The sequence below is a fragment of the Leptosomus discolor genome, chromosome 8 (assembly GCF_034619465.1).
Source record: "Leptosomus discolor isolate bLepDis1 chromosome 8, bLepDis1.hap2, whole genome shotgun sequence".
In the NCBI taxonomy this organism is placed as follows: domain Eukaryota; kingdom Metazoa; phylum Chordata; class Aves; order Leptosomiformes; family Leptosomidae; genus Leptosomus; species Leptosomus discolor.
The window spans coordinates 30,215,454-30,243,238 of record NC_141398.1 but is presented as its reverse complement, the minus strand read 5'-3'; the positions used below and the strand labels follow the sequence as shown (position 1 = coordinate 30,243,238).

Here is a 27,785-nt window from a genome sequence, read left to right as displayed (position 1 = left end):
TTTTACTTTCTGTTTTACAGAAATTGTATGGAAAAAGAGTCCAAGTGCTTGAACAAACACTAAATTCAGACTGGAGTTGGCATTAACTATGACAAAAGCATGTTGCACAAAAACTTTCCATTCACTAAGATTTCTGAAGTGTTGCTTGGTTCTTGTGATTCTTAGAGGTGTCAAGATTTGGTTTAATACCTTTGATATTTACAAAATATTTATCTAAACTTCTTATATTCATGTGGTACACTGAAAATCTTATGTAATTTGTCAGACTTTTAATCAGTAAATTATATTATGATAAAAACCCCTCCTATGTACAAGCTACCATCCTAATAGAGAGAGTTACTGTTGCGTTTCAACAATTTAATCCAAAGAGACAATCTGGGAAAAATTCAGATTATCAATGAGAAAAATGGTTTCAGCTCCAAAACCTATTCACAGCACAGGGATTGAAAAGGGTTTTGTTTTATGGGTTTTGTTTGTTTTAACGTGGATCTCCAGAAAGCTGCAGAACCACACCTCTTTCAAAGGCTTCTGATGAACACTAGGATCCAGGTTCTCACATGTAAACACTCTATGTATATTTTTTATTTAGCAATCTAGGAAAAGTATAATTTGCCCTACATTATGCTAGGATATTGCTTCAGACTTCAGTCAGAAAGAAGCTCCATCTTATTGAGAGTAGTTTGATATAAAGGGCATTCTACCCCCAAAACTGTTGCTCGGCTATTAAAATAATAAATTTTTTTCTTGCCGTCTGTCTTAAATTGCTGGATTTTGCTCCTGCTCTGCCACCTAGCAGACTGCCTCTGAAAAACTAAAGCAAATGTCTTCTTAAAACTCTACAAGGAAGCTTATTCAGACAGAAGATATGTTTACCTCTTGACTAAGGACACTCCAAAATTCCAAATGCTTGACATGTACCCCAAAATTAACTCCTAGAAAGTACAGAAAACATAAATGACAAAACAACACATGTCTAGGCCAGCTTTTTGAGTTGTTAGCACATGAACATTAGATGTCTGAGGCATTAGATTTTTTTCCCCCTTTTTTTCCCCTCTGAGGCATCAGATTTTTGCCCATTGGCAATGAGACATGAAACTGGAAAATGACATGAACTTGTACCCACATTAATTCTATTTTGTATTTCTGTGTTTGTCTTGGTCACAAGCAGCAAGGTGTGTAGCTCCCTCAAAATCAATACTGGCATGAACTCATTTGGACTCCCCTAGGACAACAGAATTGGCTGGCTGGTCAGAAGGACCTTCATGACGTCAGCTGACAAAACCTCTGCCGCTCTTCAGAGCTGTGTTTGACGTGGCATAAGGGAATGCTAACCTGACCTCATCAGCTCAGACACCTCCCCGTCTATTGGGAAAATGGAGTTGTGCAATAGAGCCTGTTCTAGTAGCTCCTGGCAAATGCAGGCCAGCCTTTTCAGTCCAGCAGTTGCAACGGGGTAAATTGTACGTCAGCCTCATTTCTTTCACTTGGATTAAAACACGGGAATAGGCTTTCCAAGTATTCTTGCTGTATAAACGTGATGTTAAAAACTGTTTGCTTGAATGTGTAGTTTTCCAAACTGCTGAAAAAGGTTTGCAGTTCCCCAGGACTGCCTCAGTTACAGTTTGTTCTGAATTGCTAAGCTGTGATACTAGACAGCAAACCAGGTACCTGATGGAGTGTATCTTGTAAGACAGAGAATGTTTATCACAGTCGTTTATATTGCTTCTCATGAGTTACGAACATTGTCACTTCAGTTGCTGTACATATATACCAGCAACTAGGTATCTGTAACACAATACAATACTGCTAAAAGCACAAAAGAAGTCTTCAGAGTTGAATTTCAGTGAATAAAATAGATTATGTAGTGGTCTGCACAGAGATTTGCATTTCTAAAGAATGTTAATAGTTTTTACAGTAGAAAAAAAAGAGCGGAAATACGTGCTGCTTTAATATTACTGTACCATTCCAACAAGTAAGCCTATACTTGAAAACTCTCAAGTGCATGAACAAGAAACAGGACTGCATGATACAGCCCAACCCTGCAAAAGCAAAGGGCTGGCACAATAGCTATCATTAGCAGTACACAAATAAAACCCATGGAAACAGCCATATATGAACACGGGCATGTGCAATCCTGCATCACCGGAAGTAAAAGAAAGAGAGTTTTCTGTTTCACTGACTACAAATACAGTTAAGTCCCACAGTCCCAGCGAATTCAGTCCCAGTTTCAGCACCTTCAGTGGGAAAGGCAGAAAAGAAGCTCCATCTGGTGGTGTGGTTGATTGTAATTGCTTTTAAATTTCATTTAATTGCAAATGCATTCTTCTCCAACAACCAAACGAGAAAATGAAATTGTGTAAATGATCACTTGCCCTGCAAACTGAGCCAGTATTGCCTAACACTTTAAAATCAGGATTTTCTTCTCTTTGAAGCAAACCAGCATTGAAGCCTTTCAATACAAGGCATGCATGATCCTGCCAGGATGCTAATCTAGGATAGAAATAGATCATCAAACAAAAATGAAAGGGTGTGTTAGCACACTTCAGGAGGTAACCTGCTGCAGCCTGGGGTGGGGAGAAGAGACAGCAGGAATCAGTGGTTCGAGGATGGAGGAGGCAGCGTGTGAAGTCTGGGTCACTGCTGAACCTGTCACATAAAAGTTTATGGAAAGTTTACAGAGGTATTAAAAAAAGTTATTGCTGTGTCTCGTAGTAAGGAAACAAATCTGGTTTTATAACTTTCTTCAATGACCAATTCTGTTGGAAAAGACGCTACTTCCTGTTTTCAAAAAATCTTCAACTGTTAGCTGTAACAGATTTGCAACATCTTAGTATGAAAACCAAACACACGTTTTTGTGTAATAAAATGACTATATTTTAGGAAGCTGCTTCCCTGCCTCCACTATAGTCTTACCACCTGAGATGTGAGAATGGTAGACTTCTTGAACGCATTGAAAATGCACAAGAGGAACCTTGATGCACAGAACAGCTTAGAAAAAATAAAGATCGGGCTGACCAACGCCTGTACTGGGAATTTGCAAAGAACTGCTGAACAAACTGCAGTGATGATGACGGACAAGTAAGATAATTTGACCTAAGCCTACAAATAATTTTAGCAAGTATTTAATTGCAAACATACACGTAGATGCAACATCTGAGCAATTTCAGCGAAGTCACTGCTTTGCAGGATTGGGAGGTATATTCCCCCAAGCTGATGTTATGAAATATTATAAACATTGTAAAATATAAAGCTGATTAGCTAAATGGTACTAGGTTTAGCCACTGAAATTCTATGCCTAGTTTCATGTGCAAACTCATGTCTGCTACTGTTCCGTGAAGAACGCATGGCAATTTCTCTCAAGACAGCATCCTAGCCAAAGTTTGTGCTAAACAACAATGATCTTAAACACAGATATACATAAAGTTTGTCCTGCAAACTCAGGTAAATAAAATATACTTTGTCTACTTTTGCAGTGCTCACATTTCGATGTGGATATATGCTGCATTTCATCAAATCAATGCATCGTTACCTTTTTCTAAAAAGCAGATGGAGCTTAGTATTAATTACCCACAAAAAATCCATGTTAAAAGAATGCTGAGAATACAGATTGGAGCACTGATATGCTAAAAATTGCCCAAAGTCACACTACCTTTGTAACCTTAATGCAGCCTTTTTGAGTGTATCATTTAGGTTACAGCCTTTAATTAAGCATTCTTAGGCCATTTTTCCCTCGGGACTGTCTCATTAGCACACAAGATGGACAGCTACTCAATGGTGGTGTCATTGCTTTTCTCTACATTGCTCAATGTGTAGCTGTAGGCCTTATTTATTGAACAGTATTCCAGTCCTGCTCTGGAGATGTGATCGGATTTCCTCATGGGATCCTCCATAGTGCTGAGCACCACAGTACCTTCCAAGTGCTCCAGATATGGTAGAGTACAATGAGATGAAGTATTCCTGATTTCACCATTTTACCACTGCGGAGAGGTAAAGGTCAAAAGTGTCCACTTATTCTAAGTGCTCATTTTGGAAGCATGCAACTTGACTTTTGAGGTTGTGTATCAGTACTGAAGATTTTTGATGGGTTCAGAGCATCGCTCCTTTTGATTTCAGCTAGAGCTGTAAGCGCTCAGTACCTCAGAAATCTGACTGCTTGGGTTCTCAGGGCAGAAAGTTAGCAACATGCAATAGGAAATCAAGTTAGTTTAGGCAATTTGCACAGCATTGCGAGGTGCTTTATGCCAGAAGCAGCAATAAAATTTAGTCCCTTTAGGCTAGAAATCACTCGCCTCCATGGCAGGGCCATCCTTTCCCTTCCTGCATTCTTTGCAATTTGGACCAAATAAAGTCCAAATCCTCCAGCCATGTAAGTAGTATGTGATAGTGGCTCTAAAGCCTTATCAAAGATTAGGTATCATGATTCATATCATCATGAACTGGGATTGCAACCTTAATAAAGCTCTTTTAGGCTCTTTGTTCCCAGTACCGACATGGTACCATTCAGGGCAGTTCCATCTATGAGCCATCTGCAGATAATACATAGTTCACATTACCATACAGTAAATATTTAACAATAAGTGTAGCTAAATATGTTTCCTTTGCTGGTGTCTGGACTACCAATCTGCTGTAACTCTCCTTCTGTCTCCATTTTCATATCCAACTAAAACAACAAGACAAATCCCATGTCTCCTATTTCTTTTCACTCCCAAACTGATGAGACATTTAAAGGCTGCTACTTCCGTGATTCAGTATATCATTTCTAATGTCTCCATGATATGATAGACTGTAAATGCAACCTAATGGTGCCAAAACTGAGTTGTTTATCTTTTCACTTGGTGAAGCAGAAGGACTCAGCTCACTTGAGTTTGAAAATATTTCACGAAGAAGCCACACTGTAAGGAGTTCAAAACCAATTCAGTTTGAAGAAGACACTTTGTTTTTGAAATAAAGATGTTCCTGAATGAGAAGCAGTGCCATTCGCACCCTGCTCTGTCTCCCATCCAAACAACTGAAGTGCATGAGCACAATTAAAGTGAACGGGAAGTTTTAATTGCTCTACGTTATCCTGATCCAAAAAGCAGTAAGTAGGTCACTGTCTGCTCATCACATTGGACTCGTTGTTTTATACCATGAATAACTTCGCTGATGTTAAGGGAGTAATTCCAAACTTACGCTGCTGTAAATGACTGCAGGATATAACTCTGAATTCTTTCAGTAAATCATAGACTGTAGAGTCCCAATTACAAATCGATTCCTGGTAGTTCATGTACCTCTCCCCTACATACCACTATGTCCTAATGATATAAGCAGTCCTACCCAGATCCTTTCCATCCGAGCATCTTCCTTGCAGACCTGAGGATAACGCAACAAGATCAGGAGTAGCCAGGCCAATCTTAGGGAACCAAAACTTGGAGCCCTTAGTTATCTTGAGTGATTTGTTAATCAGGCTGGCATCATGAGAAAGAGCAGCTTAACAACCAAGGGGGAAGAATGAACTAATGAACTGAGCAAGAGTTTAAGAGCAATGGATTGATTTTCATTCTGAATATTGAATGAATTCAGTGATTAAATTAAATTAACCTCAAAGGCCTATTTCATAAGTAATTTTCTCAGTTTTCCTTTTTTACCCATTGTCCTAAAGATTGCACCTCATTTCACTCAATTGTATGTACTGTTTTCTACTTACCCCCCAAGTGAAGAAAAAATGGCATTTCTTACTCTTTCCATAAGATGGACGCATCCATTCCCCAAAAGAATCACCTTCCTTCTCGCTTCAAGAACAAAAGGTTTATTTTGGCCAAATGCAGAGCATTTTTATTTAACTGTGAAGCCTGTCTTACTTTCAAATCTGACGATTAATGACTCTGTGTAACATTCTATGTCTCTTTCCTGCCATATGTTTAGGGGGTATCTTATCATTATGGCTTACAACCGAACCCATGTAGTCATATTCAGTTCGTATTACAGAACAGGAAGACCCATAAAGTGTTGGCACCAAACTGCAACAAGAACCAAGTTGCTTTCTTTATTTTTCACATTGAAGTGCAGTGGATAAAAGCAGTAAAGGTGGACACCTTTCAGTATGTTCTTTAGAGAGCTCTAATCCTGCAGGCAACCAGTGAAGTCTAAAAGCTTATTTGAGATGCCGTGTCTTCACATTGATCCAATTTTTGCTGCTTGCTTGCTTAATGGCTGGTGCAGTTTCTTGTCTGGATTTTTCACCTATAACAAAATCCCAGTCCTGTACAAAGGCTTGTCTGTTCCCCAACATGTTTGGCCAGAAGCAGTAGCAGCAACTTTGGCAAGCAGTTCATCTGAACGCTGGCTGCTAGCAGGCAGAATACAAGGACACAGGCTCTAAAGAAAGAAATCATTTTCCTTCCCATCATGGCAACTGGGAACTGGTTTGCCGTGAATGGGTTGTGTATTGAATCATAGAATCACCCAGGTTGGAAAAGACTTTTAAGAACATTGAGTCCAACCATAAATGATGCAGAAGCTCCTTAGACTTCCGGTAAAGAGCTGATCTGTAGTGGCAGAGCTTTTATTCAATTTTTTTCTTAAACAAACACTTTATACATGAAAAAATAATGGAGGAAATTTCACATTTGCCCCAGCTGTTTGGATAAAATTGCATTTCTAGGAAAAACAATTGGGTTAAGTTCACCAAAATTTAAATTTAAACCAAAATTCACCAATTGCTTGTCTTTCAAAGTGGCATTTTTAAGATTTCATTTAAAATACGGACTCAAAACAAGAAACAGGAAGGCCTTAAAGTCACTCTGAAAAAAAAAAACAGAAGGGAAAAAACCCCAAATGGCAAATGACACTACATGTATGAACATCCCAGGGAAGAACAAGGAAAAAAAGGAAAGCAGACTACAACAGTCTGCTCACATGGTATCTTACTGTGCGTTCCTTCTTGAAAAGGTGCTTGGGAGACTTCCAGTCTTAAAAATCATGGGGACCAGAGGAAAAAGATCATGTCACGTCTGTAGTTATGAGCTTCAACTCATATATATATATATATATATATATATACACACACAGAGACATGTTTATACTCTTATATATGCTTCTGTGGTCTCATATACTCTCATGTGTTTATAGTCATATATGTATTTATACTAATTTGACAGTTACCCTTCACGTAGTCTTTGCAATACTTTCTGAACAAAACTGGCTTCCATCACTTGATCCAGTTTAGTATCAGCTGCTGTCAAGCACAGTTGGAGGGTGGGGGCAGGGATGATATTTTAGTGATATAAATACCCTACAGATTTTTACATGAATGTAACCAGGCTCCTGTTCCTTACCCCTCTCTTCAAGGGCTCCATGAAAATCATTGATCACACTGGAACTTCCAGGTGACAGGGGAGAAATGGCTCAAAGCCTGTTAATATATATACCATGCACAATTAATAGGCGTTTGTGGGATTCTTGGAACATTAATGTAAAGAATTTTGCAAAGACTTCACATACAGCACTTAAAAACTGAAACCTAAACTTAAAAGTGTGAATTCACATTTAAGTCTCAGTGTGAGAATGCTTTCTGAGTGACACAGGAGTACACACGCTGACTTCAGCGCTGCTTGTGAAGATACCATGCTTTGGCACCAAAATGCCAATGTACAAATAATGCTCAAGTATTACAGGAGCAGTCTACAAAATAGTCTGAGCACTAAAAATATAAACTGAAATTATAAGGACAGCCTGCTAATAGCAAACAACACTTTTTAAAGTTTTTAAGTGAAAGTGATCTGAAACATTAAGTCGTATCTTTGAAAGTGATTTATAATATGGCAGGCTATTAAAGTCCATGTCCATAATTGCAAATATAGTAAAATACACGTCTGAACAACTCAGTATGTAAATATTCTTAATCCTAATAATAGGAATTAAGTTAAACGGGAAGAAGAGGATTTATTAAAAAATAAGTGTATTGAAACAGGGTCTTATGTGCAAAAAATCATTCTTAACCAGGTTTTCAAGAATAACTGTTTTGGCATATTTCTAGATTACAAATTTGACTCTTGCTCAAATGAATGAAATGTACAATTCCAGATTTAAACTTGTCTCCTTCACTTCTGACAATGCACATTGGTCCCTAAATCCTTAGATCCTCCTGAAAATACTACTCTTACCTGGGAACATGTAGCTTTTCTTTTAATCTTAGGTTATTTTAAATTACTGCACAGTTTCTGTTGCTTGATTTCTTTAAAGAGAGAAATCAGGCATCCAGGCACTCCAGTAACTGCTTTTTGATCAACAGGCGGGTGGCTGAGGCAAGCTCGACATCCAGCCATACAGAAACAGGCTTCCAGCTGGCTGAGAGGACAGTCTCCTCTCTCTCTGGCTTTCTTCCTCTGCTGGCACCATCTTCAGCTTCTCCCTGCTTGAAACAAGCAACCACATGACGTTGATGCTGGATTGCAAAAGGATGATTGAAATTTTACTGCACTAAATTTGCAGGGCCAGACTTTGCTGCCCATCCTCAGTCCAAACACCTACTGCCAGCCCCATGTGTGTTTGCCGAAGTGTGAATGGGACCTTTAATGATTTGGGGGTGTAAGAGAAACAGTTCAGCAGGGAAAAAATGGTCTTGCAATCCACACACTTATTAACAATACACATTAACATACAAAGGAGTGCACAAAACAGGTACAGGAAATGTTACTGATTTATTGGTGGGAGTGGCAAATCCTCTCCTTGAAGCAGACTGGAAGTTTGAATGGTGACAGGAATTACTCTGCACTGATCTTAAGAGAAAATGCACCCTACTTTGAACATTAAATTTCTACTTCTTTTTTTAAAGCTGCATACAGGAAGGAATGCTTAGTTTTATTTTCTCTTTGCTTTGCATTCTGTATCTTAAAGATGGTGCATTATAGTGTCATCTGCTCCAATCCCAGGAGCAGCACTCATGTTCCTAGACATACAATGCTGTAAGGATATTATCGAGGTAGTTTTTGCAGCGACAGTTAATATCCTTTAGCAGACCAATTCATATACCTGGACAAATTACATACAGGTTGAGGATAAGACGGCTACAACAGGTTTAACAGGATCACCTTAACTAGTTAGTCAATTTGAGGAAAAATGGTGCCTGTTACCTGTAGAGCTGGGGGAGGAGACCTTAGCAACAGGAAAGGCAGCACTGTTTTCCCATCTTGTTATGGGACAAGGAGAGGGACACATATTTATGGCCCATGGAAGGTCGACGTGGATGTGGAAGTGCTCACTAGGACACTTCCCAGAAGATGCAGGAGCAACCAGGGGGACACGGCCACAGTCTGTTACCTTCTGCAAGGATGTACGAACACGGAAGAGATTCCCAACCCTTCCTCAAACACTGTGGAGCAGTGTGCCCCAACAGGCGTCTTGTAAGAGCGCGTGTGCCTCGAACTGGCCGTAATGCAAACGACAATTGATCTGTTTAGAGGGTGAGAGAAAGCGCATGAAAATTCCCCATCATCGCGCAGGGCCCAGCCAAAGTCTGATCCTCAGGAGGCAAGTGGAGGTGAAGGCTCTGCTTGAACATAGACGAAATACACTCCCGCTCCCCAGAACCTTGCCAGACGAGCCATCCTTCTCATTTCTTCTCCTGCTGTAGTATCACAAGACTGAGTGTGAGGTTTCCCAGATCACAGGGGGTTTTAACTAAAAGAAACAGATCAGGTGGTTGGTTGGTTTGGTTTTTTAAACCAAATACAGCAACTTGGCCCATGGTTAGCATTCACTATTCTTCCTAGCTTAAACAGTTGCTTTGGGGAGCAGCTTGGCACAATTTCCCTGAAAAACAAGTCTGAGTGGGATCTTTTTTACAATCCATCACTGCTCTGAGTATTTGGACCAAAGGGTGTGAAAACAGGATATAAAGCTAACTATCTGTGTCCTCACCACCTTTTCACTTCCCGCAATGAAAAAAAACAGTTGACACTGATCAAGTGAATTGGTGGTTTTCACTCTTACACACTTCATTAATTTCAGATGAACAAGGCACCAGGGGTATCTGTTTGTTTCTGTTTTGCAAAGTATTAATTACAATAGCCAAGGTGAAAAGATGTAGACAGCTTCTTTCCTTCTCTTTTGCAGTCAACAATGTTCAAGAAAGAAAAAAATAGTGACTGAAAAGAAAAACATGCTGATTCATCTTAAACACACAAACCAATTTCAAAATACCTGTGACAAATACTTGTTTAGATTTGATTTTATGAAACCCTAGGTATTTTGATAATGTTATTTTTTAAATCAGAAAATCCAGCAGAAAGACTGAGTTAAGATTGCTCTTCAGTAGTGAAAAAAATACATGAAAGAAGTAGCTGGGCTTTGCAACTGGAGATACTGTACATAATTTGAAGATCAGGCTTTTCTTTCCAAACTCAAATCATTTTATACAAAAATAGAATCGAATTTCACCAGTCCCAGGAAATATTTTAGAGATCCTTCCCCATGCCAAGCTATTACCACAGGTTGCCTCAAGGCATTGCTTTCCTCCTGTCTACAGCCTGTAACTCTCTTCAAGCGTTCAGAAACTGAATCGCTGTACTGCATTACCCAGTCATGGGTTTGAAAGCCTTGGGAAAATTGTGATAGCTTTACAGCCTAAATTATTTAAAGTTTAAAATGTTGGGTTTTTTTTTTTAACAATATACAGAAACCCCATACCCAATTACTCACAAAACTCTAACAACCACTATAAAAATGTCAGCATTTACCACCTATTAGTGTAAATATATATAGCCCATTTAAAGAGAGGGAAATTCTGTATGCTACAGCGCAGACTACTGGACTGCTAAATGTTTTTTTTTAAATGTAGTTCAGTATCTTCAGGGAGTTTTCTAAAACACACATACTTTATAATAGGGCAGCCAACATAAATGAGTAAGGGTGGGTTAAAATTAATTGCCTGACATGTGAACCAAACCAACTGAACAGCAATGTGAATCCTTCAATGCTCCACTGAACTGCAGTGAACTACACTCCTGCCAAAATCCCTAAAATAGTGACTTAACTCTGAATGCTCAACCATGAATCTTGACTCTCTTGACCCTTCCTGAACATACTTTCTCCTCATTTCTTTTCCTATCCATTTGTATCCCTAGCAGAAAGCATAAATTGTATTAGAATAGAGAAGCTCACAAAAAAAAAAAAAAAAAAAACAAAACACAAAAAAACCCCCAACTCAACAGGCTGCTTTGAGTATAGCCGAATTTCCTCTCTGCATCTCTGGGCTTATTGATCAGAGGCTTGAACTTTTCACCCCTTTAGCAGAACAGGCTTTCTGATCATCGCAGTGCGCTGCTCGTCTGTGCGCGGAGGCTTCTGCTTGCGGGTATGATGATAACTGACATTAATCACATAGTGCTTTTCCCATTCATGTTCGCATGCTTTAAAATGAGAAGGATACTGTGATTACATAGCCTTTCTTGATTCATAATAACCCAATTAATCCAATTTACACAGGCACTACAAGTGCAGAATTCAGCCCTCCTCCACAAACGTTGATGAGCCAGTGACCCTGTGATGGGTAGCTCCATCTCGGTCTCACGTGCTGGAGGATACAAGGCACCGCATTCCAAGCAGCAGTGCCTTGATGTCACTTCAGTAAACAAGCACTGGGAAAGCACGTGCCCTGAAACAAGGGCGTCTGAATCAGCCTAACGAGCCAGAAGCGCTGAACTAGTAACTGCTCGGTAGCATCCCTCCTTCTGTCGGGCTAGCACGGCTCTGTAATGCATACCTCGCACAGACCAGCCTTTTCGCACTGCCAGCTATTTATAGCTATTAAGCCAGCAACATCAGGCAGACCAAAACACAGGCAGAGTACCAGAAAGGGGCAGTCTGTGCTAGAAGCGGAGCCTGGGCATATCAACCACTGAAGCTAGAGCCTTAACATAAATTCACCAGACCGGAAAAACAGATCTAGACAACCAAAGTGCTACCTACTGACCTCAGCCAAACAGCCAATAACCAACCAGGTAGTGAACCGACCAGAGTGTTTGACTTATTGTATCAAACCACCAAGATATGTAGCTGGTGAACGAGTAAAATCATAGGAAGTTGATGGTTCATATCTGTGTAACACAGCAGTTGTTGAAAAAATGACCTTACTGTAACCTATACGTTTCTATACTAAACAAAGTTCCTATACTAATCTATACTGAACAAACTTTTCCTCTTGGCATCCAACCACCTGAGAGGAATAACTGAACTCACGTACCCTTGAGTGTTAACTTCAAATGTCTCATCTAGTCATAACAGGTCAAGATCTCCCTAGGGCAAGCTTGAGATCTCTGGAACTACTGTCATCAAACTGGCATCAAAGCCAAGCATCAGATTTGCAAGCTTGCTGGACGTTTGGTGACCAGACCTGAGTGGTGGTTTAAGTAAGGTTACATACAGCCTTGGACAGTGTACAGAAACAGCAAATACCAAGAAAGTTGCTTGGTACCATTTTAAACTAAATCAGAAGCCACAAAGCTAGGGGAGCAGGAAGAAAAATACTGCAAGAAGGTAAAAAGAGGAAATTTTTGTACATGCTTTACATAAAATATACAATGATGTACAGAACAAGCAGTGAGAGGACACAGGGCCAAATCCCATGACCCTTGCACACCATGCTTGCTAACCTGAGCAGTCCCATTTGAAGCAAGAGCAGACACAAGATCTTCTTCACGATCTTGTAAAACTGCAGCTATTACTACAAATATGCTCAGAGACCACAAATTTTCAGTAGGAATTCACATGCTTGGTCTATCTCTGTGAGGCCCCAATGAAATCGGATGTCGTAGTGGCCTGCCTTGCAGGGCACCCACACCCCTGCACCTCCTGGGGCTTACGCATTTCTCGTATTTGCTCTAGGGTAGAAGCAAGCAGGTTGTTCAATGTCTTGAAGGCTGCCCGGTGCCATCAGCCACCCCAGGACACACTTCTACCTGTCTGCTTTATCCCTCCAAGTGCCCATCCCTCCTAAAACCATTCCTGTCAGGAAACGTGCCCTGGGGGCCTGCAGCACTCCCCCTCAATACCTGCAGGGCCCAGCTCTCGCTTGCAGAGCAATTAATGAATCATAAAACCATAGAAAGTTTAGGTCTGAAGGGACCTTAAGAATGACCTAGTTCCAACCCCCCTGCCATGGGCAGGGACACCTTCCACTAGACCAGGTTGCTCAAAGCCCCATCCGACCTGGCCTTGAACACTGCCAGGGAGGGGGCTGCCACAGCTTCTCTGGGCAACCTGTGCCAGTGCCTCACCACCCTCACAGTAAAGAATTTCTTCCTAACAGCTAATCTCAATCTCCCCTCTTTCAGTTTGAAATAGTCACCACTCGTCCTATCACCACACTCCCTGACAAAGAGTCCCTCCCCACCTTTCCTGTTGGCCCCCTTTAAGTACTGGAAGGCCGCTAGAAGATCTCCCTGAAGCCTTCTCTTCTCCAGGCTGAACAACCCCAACTCTCTCAGCCTGTCCTCATAGGGGAGGTGCTCCAGACCCCTGATCATCTTTGTGGCCCTCCTCTGTACCTGCTCCAACAGGTCCATGTCTGTCTTGTGCTGGGGGCCCCAGAGCTGAACACAGCACTCCAAGTGGGGTCTCACTAGAGCAGAGTAGAGGGGGAGAATCACCTCCCTCGACCTGCTGGACACGCTTCTCTTGAAGCAGCCCAGGATGTCATTGGCTTTCTGAGCTGTGAGCGCACATCGCTGGCTCATATTCAGTTTTTCATCCACCAGCACCCCCAAGTCCTTCTCCCCAGGGCTGCTCTCAATCCACTCTTTGCCCAGACTGTGTCCATGCTTGGGATTGCCCCAAACCAGGTGCAGGTCCTTGTACTTGGCCTGTTGAACTTCATGAGCTTTGTATGGGGCCACCTCTCCAGCCTGCCAAGGTCCCTCTGGATGCCTTCCCTTCCCTCCAGCGTGTCCACCGCACCACACAGCTTGGTGTCATCGGCCACCTTGCCGAGGGAGCACTCAGTCCCACTGTCCGTGTCACCGACAGAGCCCCTGAACAGCACCGGTCCCAATGCACCCTAACGAAGCACGTGCTTCAACTGCCGCGAGCTACAGCCGCTGCACCGCCGCACCCACGTGGGTTTCGCTGCCCGACTCAGGCCGCGTTGCTCCGAACCCGTGAGGACCAACCCCCGAGCGCGCCCGCGTACCGGAGCAGGTGTCGCGCGACGCCCTCGACGGCTGCGCGCGGCCGCGCATGCGCACACCTCCCTCCGTGCTGAACAGGAGCCACACCGGAAGCAGCTGCGTTGTCGGAGCAGGCGGAAGTGACCCCGTCGCACAACTTCTTCCCCGCCCCGCCTCCTTCACCCCGGCCCTTCCCTGTGGTCGGTCCCTCCCGGGCGCTGGGTGACGTGACCGGGGGGGGCGGGTGGCTGCTCCCCGGTTGGCGGCGCTCCCCGCGGGGCCGGCGGCGGCGGAGGAATAGGATGTCGGTGCTGCTGCCGCCGCTGCGGCGGCTCCGCCAGGCCCCGCGGCACCTGCTGGTCTGTGAGAAGGGCCACGCGCGGGACGCGCGGTCGCGGCACGCGGCCCACGTGCGGGACCACGCCTACAACTGCCGCGTGAGTGCGGCCGGCCGCGGGCGCGAGCCGGCGGTTAACGGGCGCCGCCGCTGGTGGGCGCGGGGTGGGTTGGGCGCGAGGCGCCGGGGCGAGCCCGAAGCGTCCCCTCAGGGCGGGCGGAAAGGGCGCCGGTGGTCCCGCCTGTCGGCCGTGGAGGGACGCGGGACTGAGGGAGCCCCCTGCAGCGAGGGAGGCCGCGGCTGAAGCCGGGCCGCCCGTGTGCCCAGGCAGCCCTCCTCCTGCCGTCCCTCCTACTGCCGGTACCGTGCCGCCATCAGCAGCCGCTGCCTTGTGCGGGGCGACGTAGTGGTGCGAAGGCCGGCTTTTGCCCGCTCGCTCTCCTTTCTCTGCCGGTGCCAGTCGGACTCTCTTGGTATTTCCGCAGTAATTTGTTTAGCAGCTCACTAGGAAGCTCTCTGCTCGTGTGGTGGGCAGCTCGTCTGTCCGTTGTTACTGCCCTTGTGTATGTGTGCAATGGGAGACATGTACCCGTTCTCTGTGAGCCCCTTTGTTTCGAAAAAAAAAGGAGTTTTTGAGGGGTGGAGTGGGAAGGAGCAGGAGGGTGAAGCTTTATGCTACTCGTGCATGGTTATTGGGAAGCTTAGTATTGGCCCGTGTGGTAGCCTTGTTTGCCCTGGTCTCTGGGACTTCTCTGATCTATGGAACATGTACAGGAAAGGTTTTAAACAAAAGGGAAACTAAAGGTAGGCAATTGGACCAAAAGACTGAATGTTGAGTTTAGTAAGAAAAGCTGGGTGCTCATCCCTTTTGAAAATCAGTTTTCTACCTTAAATTAGAAACGTGCTACAGGAGTTGTAGCCTCAATGTGCGCCTTGTGACTTTCATGAAAGTCATAAGCCAATCTTCAACTTTTGCTCTGATGATCTGTTTGCTCTCCTGATCTCCAAAATATTCTACAGGGAAGAATGCATTGATTCAAGACCTAGTTTAAACTCTACTTTGGTCTCTGCATTTCCAGTGACATTACATAAATGCTTAGCCCACGTTTTGGGTTATAACTGCTTCTTGCAGCAAGGGCTGAAGGCAGTGTTCCAGTGCAACTTAAAGCTAAATGTATAATGATGTGAAACAAGGTCATTAGTCAAGTCATGCTGTGTAAGGTCAAGTCTTTATGTAACACCTCAAATACTATTGTATAGCATGTAAAATGCAAAAACCAAATAATGTCTTTGCTGTATTTAGAGGCTTTTTTTTGCAAATTGATACATTTTGAAGACAATAGCTTGAAATTATTTTTTCTTCATCTCATTTTGATGTGACATACTGATTTCTTTGAAGAGAAAATTTTTTCTATTTCTTGGTTTTATTCTAGAATAGATTTAAGGATATGATTTACATTACAAATATGTTCCTAATAGGTGTCTTTTTTGATCCCTGAATGTGGCATGCTACCTGAAGTGCTGAAAAGTACTATTGCAAATGTTGGAGAGTACTACCTGGTGAGGAATTTGTCAGTTCATGAATTGGTCGCTCATGAATTCATCGATGCTTTTGTGAAGAAAGGTAAGGAGGTAATCAAAGCATGACAGATGCAGTAATAGTGTACATTTTTTGTAACACAGTAAAATCCATTTTTTTGTTATTCTGAGAAGTATTTTAAGGAAGGGAGGGAAAAATACTAAGAAAATTCTGTATTAATTTCTTTTTCTACTTTTTTCTGCTTTGTGGTGTGTCGACACTCGTTGAACTTCTATGACTGTTCCCCCATCATTTCTCCCTATTCCATATTAACTCTGCAAGCCAGCTGTCATGAGGGCTGCCATGTATCCTCACACTCGTTTATCTTCTACATCTCAGTTTTATGCAGATTCCTGCAGAAATCAGCTCCCTTCTCCCTTTCAGATTCTGTCATATTTTAGCACAGAGCTGAGTGAGCTGTGTTCCGCAGCAGGCAAGAGAAAAAGGAAAAAATATGTGCTTTTTTTTTGCCCTTTTCTTTTTTTTTTTTTGTCTGGGGTGTTGCTAATAGAGGTGCAATGGCTCATCCTTACACAGTAAGAGCAAAGAGGATGTGAAGAAAGATGCAGCCGCTGCCCAGCAAGCTTGCTGTTGCATACATGGAGCACGCTGTTTTCGTGAAGCGAGCCCTGCTCCTTCGGCTCCTGATAAGTATTGTACCCTTCAGATGATTGTCAGGGAGAAAAAACCTTTAAAGGGAAAAGAGAGGAGAGAAGAGAACATGTGGGTGCAATGGGAGAATGAGATCCGTTACCTTCTCAGTGTGGGACTGTCGTATTTCCTTTAGTCTCATTAATGGCTTTTGTGCCAGTAGTTTTATGGAAGCAGTTCAACGTTTGTACGCCGCCTTTACAGGATCTGGCTCTTGTATTTTTAAGAACAAAATTGGTTGTGGCAGTTAATGCTATGACATATATTTAGTAATGTGAGCATCTTCCACCTTGTCTTCATGTGAACTAATCATAGAAATGTGTCTGGAAAAAAATGTGATTTTTCCATTTGCTGAGTGGGGAAGGTTGCAGGTGGAAAGAAAGTGTTTTCATTTTGGGTCATATTGTTAACGTTATCTGTATGACAGGTCCTTCAAAGTAGTGCCAGTCCAAGGTTTAGAAACATAATACTGAGATGCTATTTTGCTTGAGAAGGTGAAAGAAAGTTAGTTAATGAAGTCACGAGGACTTGGAGTGATTCAAATGGTATTTGGCGTGTTTGATTATCTTGAGGTGAGTCTTACGTATTGTCATGTCTGTCTTTAGAGAGTGTGTAATCTCATGGTTTTCTGCTTTACTATTAAAGGTTCGTGCTATGCACTCACCTATAACACAAAGATTGACCAAGACAATACTGCAGCTCTGCTACCAAGTGGTATGTTCCATTTTGTTTTGAGTAATACATATTGATTATGGTCTTGTGTTTGGTTTTGGGTTGGTTTTTTTTTTAATTTGAAATTATCTAAATGGGAAAATTTAATGCTTAGTGTACTTGCCAACTTTATTAGAAATATGTTTGAATCAGAATAATACTATTTTTAACTTATTTTTTCATTCATGCTGTTAAATTATGTAATCTAAAGGAAATGTAAAAAAAACCCAGCTTCACTTATGTACAGTGTCAGATTGTCAGTGCTTCCACTGTAATTGCAGTTGCTGCAGAGGATTATTTTTGTGAAAACATTGCATCGCAACTTCTTGTTTCCTATTGGTCTTGAAGGCACAATCTGTACCAAAAAGGAAGATCATCAGCACTGCTTAGGAACACTTTTTAAAAACTTAGTGTTTATTCTTTGAGAAGTATGTGACGTGTTAAATTACTCTGTTGCAGTTCCATTGCAGGTTTATGACAAAATGTTCCATCTCAGGTGGGATTTTACATGCAGAGAAAATAATGAAGCTATTCTGAGCTTCAAATATGTCGTCATTTCCATTCAACAATGTATCAGATGTAATAGAAACACCAGTAGGTCTATTAGCTCTCTAGCCTAAGATGCTCTTATATGACAGGTGCCCATCAGGGCATAAGTGAATTCTGATTCTTCAGAAGAGCATTCTTTCCTGTGCTCTGTTAGCACAGCCCTAGCAAAACGGCTCGTTGATAGTGATTGAGCATGTGCGATAGTTATTGCCAGCTATGCACAACAGTACCAAGACAGCCTTACAGTTCCTGATGATCTGAAATCTTCATCAGCAGCCTGACTTGTTTGTGTTCTATGTTGTGCTGTTACTTGTACCGTAGAATCAAAGACTGTAGTAGGGATCTGTTGTGTGAAACTGCACCAGGTGGCAGCTGCCAGACTCGCTTTATGAACGTGGCAGTGGGGTTGTTCCAGCGCGTGTCTGCTCATCACTAATAAGCATAGTTCGCTCAGTGTGAGCAGTCCCACTGGAGTTGGAAGAACGGCTTTTGCATGTTTAGTGGAGCGGTGGCTGCATGACCGTTCACCAGGTCAGGCCCCAGTGTCATGGAGTGTTCAGCCAGTGACATAGCAAATGCTCAGGGACGTGTGGAGGGAGGATTGAGGCAATGAAGTGAGGTAGTAGAGTAAAAAAGCTATCACCATCTCGGGAATAATATTACACTTCTCTCATTCTAGTTTGTAAGACCTCTCTGATAAAATAGAGTAATTGAGTTATTACTTTTTTTTTTAAGGATTAATCTGGTAATCCATTTAACTGGAACGAAGGAGTCTGGATTACATGAGTAATACCATTGATCCAAAGCTAACATTGTGTAAGGTATACGGTTCACAGAAGACTTCAAAGGAACCAAGTAGAAGATTATTTGTATTAAAGTTTGGTTTGTTTATAGGAAAACTAATTTTGTCAGTGGATAAGGATACCTATGAGGAACTCGGACTGCAGGGTCGCCCTTCTCAGTATTCTGGCAAAAAAGTAATGAGATATAGTAAGTATTATTTATATTAACAGTGCTTATTTCAGATCTGTTTGTGAAGCACCTTGTTAGGATGTTAAACCAGCAATGCTGAAACTTCCCTTTCCTTAAAATTGGTTATCGTCTAGGTCATATTTTTCCAGATGCAGGTACAAGGACTGCATGAAGAGAAAAAATACTTTTTCCAAATAATAAAGCAGCTATAAGGAAACAAATGTGTGATCTTTTTTGTGTTCTATAAAACTTTTAATTTATGGGTTGTTTTTCATTGCATTTTTTATACTGGAGTCGTGAGGGACTCAAGAATTTTTGTATACTATGCCCAGTATCTACGCCTTCTGATTTAAACTGGAAAACACTAAACTAATTAACATAGATCTTAAAATTTTCACACTATTAAAAGAAAATAGCGGTGAAGAGCCTCACCCAAGACTGCTTGCTTGAAAGGGGGAGTTGTGTTACATTTGACATGTTTGAAACGGTAGCCTCCATATATCAAGTACTTGGAAAACGTAATTTTTTTAACAGCTGCAGATGAAACATAGTGGGATTTTTGTTAATTTTTTTTGGTAAATAATTTGAAAAAACGTGAACACTGTGCCATCTCAAATGTGTTGGAACCTGCAGTAGTTGAATAGGTAGTTACGTAAAAACTGTACAAGTGGAAACTTGTTATTTATAATAAGGATTTTGGCAAAATGGGACATCATTTTACTATTCAGTTTGTAAAGTAAAATGTATGTTGAAATTTCAGTCTGAAAAATAAATGTGACTTTTGGCCTGGGACCAATTCATCTTGAAAAAAACAGTTGAAGTGTCATTGCCATAGATGTGGCTTTTGATGTTAGAAACTGTAGCTTTTTTTAGTGCTAATAGCTGGCCTAATTGCCAAGGTATTTTTAAGGTGCTGTTTTGGGACTTTTGGCACTGCCATTACAAAAGGAATATGTCCCTCCAGTCACTACAAGGCAGTTCCAGACGATCAAAATAGGATAGCAGGAGGTAAATAATTATTTACATAATGGAGAGTCATACTTGCTTAATCAAAGACGCTGCATATGTGAAAAGGAAGCTAGCTTAATGTTCTTTGGTTTGTTTGTGTTCTTTTTGTTCTTAATGAATTTAATATAAAATTTGTTGTAATTGAGTAACAATTGATTTGTACATTTTTGCAGTTATAACTATTGACTTGACTGATTCCGGCTTTCACCCTGATAGCAAGATACATAACAGAGTGCTTTGGGCCTTGAAAGAAAATAAACCTTTAGAATTTGATTTCCTGCTGGCTTGGTATAATACAGGTAATAAGAACTAAATGTAAAACTAGAACGTAACTGACGTGAAGTCCAGATGTTTTTAGCTTACTGTTCTGTTCTAGTGATTGTCCAAATGCATTTTTAGTGGAGGGAAAAGTTCGATTAAAATGTTTTTGGGTGGGGTTTTTTTGTTTGTTTTGTTTGTTTGTTTGGGGGTGCGGGTATTACTTCCTACACAGAAGAACGTTTCAGTTCGGGAACACAACAATGATTCATAGGAGAGATATCAGTTACTTCATTTCCTTGCCCAGGCTTTCTGGCATAACTTTGCCTATTTGATAGTGCTGCCTTTTCTTTATAAATTTGTGACATAAGTAACCATTTTTAATACACTATATATTTTTTTTTTTTATTAATGCACATAGGTTACATATTTGGTAGTACTTGAGATGTGAAACTTTCATTTCATTAATAGTTGCAGGACATGTATAGAGTTCCTGTTTCCGTCATGTGCCTTGTATGCTGATGCACACACAATCTGCTATTTTATCATTTTATTCTGAAGCATTTGAGATTGGAGCAGAGTAAGGGGTTGTTGTTACAAGACATTGTATGTCTCAAATCGCCTTTCTTCTCGTATTTGTTTATCTACTGTTTTCAACTTACATTACTTAAATCCCAGAAGAAAAAATGATGTTCTTCTTCTGAGGGCCATTTTCCAAAGTCCTCAGTTGCCTGTATTGCCTCAGAACAGGCTGTATCTAGGGATGTATAGCATTTGCACAGAATTGACAAAACCTGCAGGAGTCTGTACTGGGAAAAAAAAAAGTTTTCTTCATCATAGCTGTGTAGCTTTTGGTGTGGTTCTGCTTTGAGACTCCATGCTAGTGAGAAGGTATGTTAGAGGTCACCAAGAATGCTTTCCAGTGTGCTCTTTATGTTGTTACTCTTTCCTGGCTCTTCAAGACGAAGTCTGAGAGGGAGTTAACTGATCTGAGAAATTAAAGCTGCTTACAAGCTCCTTTAGCAGTGTCCCGTGTTTCACCTTAGTCGTCCATGTTTCCCCTCCCCTTTTAAGTACGAATCGTATGACAAGGACTTTCCTTGTTTGTCGTACAGAAGTTGTTTAAAGGCTTGCAATTCTTGTCCTTGTAATCTTCAGGAAAAAGTCACAGTGAAGACTGTTGCTACCATAAATGGTGACATAAATCCAAGTAAGGTGGCAGATCTTCAGGCTCAGTTTGCTTGGATTTATTGACCCTGGGCAGAGAGCAAAATGCCTCTAGGACATTTCTTGTGTTAATTATGTTTGTTGCTGCTAGTGTAGCAGCATTCAGGAAGAATAACATTCCTTTTCCTTGCTTTCTTACATCCAAAAAACAATCAGGTCAATCATTTCCTGAATACGGAGTTAAACCTGAATCCCTTTCTGTGCAGGAATCTTGTGCTTGTAACACAGGAAAGACTCTTAGTTCCTTAGTACTGACAAAAATAAAACTTTTATATGTTTTTATTAATAGACACAAGGCATCATGTAGATTCTTCTGGAAGGGGAAAAGAGGGCTGTATTTTGTCTAGAAAATCAGTGTCCTCCATGAACCTGCCTTCCTGCTGGTAACTGGTGTCTCTTGCTATGGCCAGCATTCCTGCAAACCTATAAACATTCATGTCGTTTTCCAAAAGCAGGACTTTTTGTTTCCGTACCTGTTTTTCTCACTTAGTGGTTCTGGCACCAAGAGAAGCAGAAAAAGGGAATATGGAGTGACTCATATCTTTAATGACAGAGACAAAACAACCTTCTCTTTTCTATTGCTGTAATTTCTATGACAGTTTTAAATGTTTGTTGGCTGAAATTCACTGGCCTCCAAAAGACTTTGACGGTGTGCCTGGTTGGTGTTGACATGCAAAGCTATGCTGTAGCTATAGGAATTGTTCTGTTGGAGTCTTGACTGTAGTCTTTGAGATTTCCTGAAGTTAGGGCTATAGCTGGGGCTCCCATATGCAGTTGACATTTAAAATCTATCATTTTATATGTTTGGCTGAGAATTCTAGGGCAATATTACACATTCTTTGAACCTGTTAGTCTAACAAATGCCAATAGGAAGTGCGGGCTCAAAGAAGATGATCTGTTCTAGCACATCAGAATTAAATATATCTATGTAATAATAATAAATTAACAAGAATTCAGTGACTGTCTGTCTTTGTCACTGTGCCCTTCGGCACTGGAACAGCCTTTTTTGAAGGATGACTAAAAAGGGTCAGGTTAGCCCTTCTTTTTCTACTCCCCCAAGTGGTTGTCCTTGATGACATAAATATGGCTGACAGAGTTTAGGCAGTCCATAATTTTTGATAGCAGGTCTTGGATATTGTATTCCACAATGAACTCCATCCTGTTCTTGAATGTCTTCTGTTCATACATGCCTTTCCTGAGGTATTTAAATGCTATTCTGGACTTCAGACTTCTCATGAATTAAGTATTATTTCTTGGTCTCCTAGAGACCTATTGTTACTTCATGAAAACAGAATGCACTATCAAATTTAGGAGAATTGATTCCAAGTCAATTAGCTTACTGCTTTAAAAAGGAAGTTGGTTTATATCTGTTAATTTGCAATATGCTTGCTTAGCTTAGGTTTTTAGTCTAGGTTGTTTTTAGAATTTTACCTGCTGTTTTGGATCACTTCCATCAAGGTACATCTGTTACAGCCATACTGCATTTGAAGACTTATCACTGTTGGGTTTTTTTTCCCTTCTAGTAAAGTGAGATTTGTGATACAGTTGGTTTTCCCTCTTGCCATACTTGTCCCCCAGACTACCCTAACATTCCTCTTGACGTCATTGATAAACCTGTTCTCAAACCTGTAGTCACGGCTTCACTTTTCCACTGTTTAGGGAAAATGGCATTCTGGGATGGCAGACACCTTAGCCAGGTGGGTAGGAGAGTCTCTAGTCTCGATGACTAGATGACCTTCCAAATATACCTTATCTGAAGGTGGTTTCTCAATTTATTGTAAATGAAGAATTTTTCTCCAAAACCTTAGAGCTCCAAAGTTAAGTTTGCCATCACACATAGGAAATCAAGTACGTGGTCTTTAGTGATGGGATAGGACCTCTCGGAGGGATTCTTATGCGTTTTTGTCCTCAACTCAGAGAACTAAGAGATGCGCTAACCTGACATGCTGGATAGAAGACTGAGCGCTGCTTAGGACAACAAAAAGGGAAACTTCTTGCGGTTGTGAAGGCATGTTCCAGGAGAATTTAAATGACACTATAGCTTTTTGCAAAGTATTCCTGAGATCTGCAGGAATTCATTCCATTGGAGTTGGTCATGGTTCTAGAAGCCACAGTCTCTAGGAGGCAATGAGTTAGTGATGCTAGGATCCCTTTAGACACTCAGAGGTTTTTGAGGAAATACAGCCTGAATTCATGTGTGCTTAGTTCCCTTTACCTCATCTTAGAGATACATTATCTTTGTGTGAATCTGCCACGTGTATTCTCCCTGTCAAGCTGCAATGCCTGAGGAATTCCTAGAGATGACCTAATGGTGTAAGGCATGCATTGCCCTTCTACAGCAGCAAGTACCTGTGCATGAGCATGAAGGGAATGTAAGTATGGGCACTAGTAAGGCAAAATGTTCTCTGGCCTCATGTGTATAGGCATGGGTATACTTACAGTGTGAGTGCCTTTGCAGACCACTTTGTCTTGGGGAGCAGTTACCGTGTGTTCCTGCTCACTTTCATGTGTTCCTTTTCAGTTCATTTTATTACTTATGCAGTTAAGTCTGCTTGAATTGTCTTTTGACAGACCTATACTTGCTGGTTAAATTGTAAATTTATTAAGCTATACTGAGTTGCTGGATCTTGCACTTATTTTTATTTCCAAGAAGGTAAGGAAGCTGAAGGTTCTATGGCTTTTGCCAAAGATAACAGCATGTAAGCATTTTTACACACTGTCTTTTCTTGTATATGTATACAGAGGTTTCACATATTCAGTGCTCGTTTTGTTTAGTAGTTTCATAACAGCTGTTTGTGGTGTTGTCTTGTTAAGGTGCAGAGGGATCAACATTGATGTCATACTTCTCAAAAAACCAAATACAGGCCCTGGAGCCAAAAATAACATTCAGCACATTATGGGAATTGCAGTGTCCGGTGTTAGAAAGTAACGAACTACAAGGAAAGCCGGAGGAGTCCTGCAGTACAGAGGAACTGTTTGAATGGCTAGGTGCTGTCTTGAATCAAGTTAGCTTGTAAGTATTTGAATTTGCTTCATCTTTAAATACATTTTAAGTAAGGAATGCTGCAATTTTAAGGAAGAGTTAAATAAGAATTAAGGACATATTTCTGTAAGTGGGAAGTCCGTTATACACTTAAGTGTTTGTAGCAAGTCCTTAATTTATCTGCATTTTTAGGGGTACCCATGTGTACTGGCTTTGGCTGGGATAGAGTTAATTTTCTTTGTAGTAGCTGATGTGGTGCTGTATTTTGGATTTGAGACCAAAACAGTGATGATAACACAGGGATGTTTTGGCTGTTGCTGAGCAGGGCTTACACAGCGTCAAGGCCTTTTCTGTTTCTCACACTGTCCTGCCAGCAAGTAGGCTGGGGGTGGGCAGGAATTGGGGAGGGGACACAGCCATGATAGCAGGCCCCAGCTGACCAGAGGGGTATCCCACACCATAGGTTAGCATGCTCAGCAATAAAAGCCGGGGAAGGTGGGGTGGGAAACGTTCAGAGTTACAGCATTTGTCTTCCCAAGTTGCAGCTAGATGTGATGAAGTCCTGCTTTCCTGGGGATGGCTAAACATCTGCCTGCCGTTGGGAAGTAGTAAATTAATTCCTTAACTTGCTTTGCTTTCATGTGCACCTTTTGCTTTACCTATTAAATTGCCTTTGTCTCAAGCCATGTGTTTTCTTACTTTTACCGTTCCGATTGTCTCCCCCATCGCACTAGGGGGGATCGAGTGAGCAGCTGTGTGGGGCTTAGGTGCGTACCACAGTTAACCCGCAGCACCGTGACATCTTGCGTATTAACTGTTTGGCTGTTAGTTGCTTTGGTGTTAATTTAGATGATATACATTGATATACATCGATACTACTTGTTTGGTACAAGTTTTGATTACTAAGACTTCCTATAGAAGATTTAAAGTATATTTATTTTAGTTGTGTTTTGTTTTTTTTTCCAGAGACAACAAGTCATCTAGCTTCTTGTCAACCTATTGCTGTCCTCAGCCCAACACAGTGGTAGAAAAAGCTTTTTTGTGCACAATCACAGGCTTTATAATTCCTGAGAAGATAATTCAGTTGTTGGAGCAGCTGTGGTAAGGGCTGACAGGAGTACATTACTAAAAAACATTTGTGCTCTAACACTTTTTTAATTTTCAAAATCACTTTTAAATACTTGTTTTCAGTAGTGCTGTTGGAGGTAAATAGCAAAATATACAAAATGAAGAATTTTTTTAATTAGGAAATGAGCTGAAAGTTTAACGTCTGTAGGAAAAGAGCAATAAGCAATTTTGGATACTTCAAAAATGAAAATGCCTGCCCTGTATTCTAGTAATGACTTTGCTTTTTGTCTTAATTTCTGAGAAACAGTGGCTGTCTGAGCTCCTATGTTTTTCAGATTCCCCATGTCTATGAAACTCAGGTGCCCTCAAATATGTCTGATTTAGTATTTTCAACTACTGCTGGAAAATATGGTTGAAATCCCTATATGATACCAAAAAGAGTATCACAAGGTGTGCTTCAAGGTTGTTACAGCATTACAATAGATTAACTTCTAGTGAGTTTTTTTAATCAAGTGTTGTAACATAGGACACTGGATAATGGTGAATAGGTTAGGTGTAGTTCTAATTCAATACCAAACTACATGATTACTAGTGTGTCATGGATCAATGTGTTATCTATCTGTATTGTATATCGGTGCTACTGACAGCAGATTTTGGAAGCTTCTTACTCCATGTGTGAGACAACACTTGAAAGTGCCTGGTGGCTAATGGTTGTAGCACTGACTCATGACTATGGCTGTTGTTTTATCTGGAGTATGATCATTACTCTTTGAGCAATTTTCAGATCTCATGCAGAAAGCATCTCTAGGCTAGGGTTGGAACACAAATTTCCTTGGCTTTTATTCTCCACTTAAGAGCAGTGGATAATTTCTGGCTTTGATTATTTGTAATCCATTTCCTTTCTGATGGTGAAGGTATTTGTCAAACATAACCTGAATATGTTTACTCCTCCAATGTCTTTTTTGCCCTGATAGCAACTGTTCTCAGCAAATGTTCTCTTTTCTGAAAGACGACATAATGCTGTAGGAATTCAGCACAGCTACTTCACAAATTAAACTTTTTCTCACTGGCGTAACTTGCAGGTTTGCCATGTCTAAAAGTATGGTAGGAATAATCAAAAGTCAATCTTACTTCATTTCCTAATGTATTCTGATAGAATATTTTCGTTTGAATTTATTTGTTACGTACTAAAGCAGGTTTTTTTAAGTGTTAATTACAAATTTTCACTGAAGTGCCTGTGTCTGATTTTTTTGCTTTGTCTCATATACTTGAACATGCCGTCTGTCCCATGATAATTATTCACTACCTTGTCTTCTTCCTTGCAGTTGCTATTTTGCTGAACCAAAACTGGCATATTGGCTGACCTTAACTGTGCATGGCTTTGCAGACAGCCCTGTTTCCTGGAGAGAAAGTGAACATGGTTTCCACAAGGGAGGAGAGAACTTGTACAACTTTGTCATTTTTAGAAATCTGGACTACTGGCTTCAGATGGCTGTAGGAACAAATGATGGTTGTCCTCCATAAAGCTATGTCTACAGAAGAAGTTTGTTAATAATTCTATGTTACTGTATAGAAACCTAATAAGATAGTTTTATAAAAGTAATTAGGTAACAAGTTAAGTACTAAAAGGCTGTATATGTTTTTTCAATTATTTATAGTCCTTAAAGGATGCTCTACAATGGAAGGAATGGATTTTTGTTTCCTCACTATGTCATACAGTGCCTTCTGGAAGACTTCACAATTCTAGCTTTAAGAAAAATATACGTTTTTGAGAGTTTAAATTGGAATTGTGACTGTAGGTGGTTTCTTTTTATCCAGGAGTAATTTTGGAATTTGAAAGTTAGCTTTACAGTTTTCTAGCTAAAATATTTGGGAGGAAAGCTCATTTTGGGATTTAGTGTTTTCTTTCTGTACTAAAGATCTGTAAAATCTTCAAATTCATGTTTAAGATATTTCAGCCTACATGCTGGCAAATAAAAATAAAAAGGAAGATGTGTTCTCCATAATTTGGGAGGTGGGGGGGGAAGGTGAGGAGAAGGAGGTACGTGACAGTGGGAGGAGCACCTATTAAACATGGAAAAAATAAAGGCTTGCTGACCTGCTTTTTGGATTGTGCAGATCACACTTGGTTATCAAAAAGAAGTCATTTTTTAACAGTGATGCGAAAGGCTGCTGCTTGCTTTCTTAATTGACCTCCATGTACACATATGCCCCCACCCCCACCAAATCTCTACTTTTAAAAGTTGCTTGTGGTTCTTGCTTACAGGACGACTCTCAGAGCTGAGACTTCACTGTTAT

The 27,785-nt window shown here is 40.9% G+C and overlaps 1 protein-coding gene across 1 annotated transcript; it reads left to right on the top strand.

Moving 5' to 3' along the window:
• Nucleotides 1–14,431: 14,431 nt before the first annotated feature.
• Nucleotides 14,432–27,389, top strand: RPP40 (ribonuclease P/MRP subunit p40). The gene is made up of 8 exons (XM_086469172.1): nt 14,432–14,581; nt 15,961–16,105; nt 17,357–17,425; nt 18,866–18,961; nt 20,125–20,250; nt 24,251–24,449; nt 25,386–25,520; nt 26,813–27,389. The coding sequence occupies exons 1-8, from the start codon at nt 14,447–14,449 to the stop codon at nt 27,009–27,011; spliced, it is 1,104 nt and encodes a 367-aa protein (XP_086325298.1). The 5' UTR covers nt 14,432–14,446; the 3' UTR covers nt 27,012–27,389.
• Nucleotides 27,390–27,785: the final 396 nt, after the last annotated feature.

Bases quoted from the DNA above. Each gene is read 5' to 3' on its own strand.
- RPP40 (XM_086469172.1), top strand. From the start codon at position 14,447: ATGTCGGTGCTGCTGCCGCCGCTGCGGCGGCTCCGCCAGGCCCCGCGG. The intron at 14,582-15,960 runs GTGAGTGCGGCC...TGTTCCTAATAG, and splicing joins ACCACGCCTACAACTGCCGC to GTGTCTTTTTTGATCCCTGA. The intron at 25,521-26,812 runs GTAAGGGCTGAC...TCTTCCTTGCAG, and splicing joins CAGTTGTTGGAGCAGCTGTG to TTGCTATTTTGCTGAACCAA.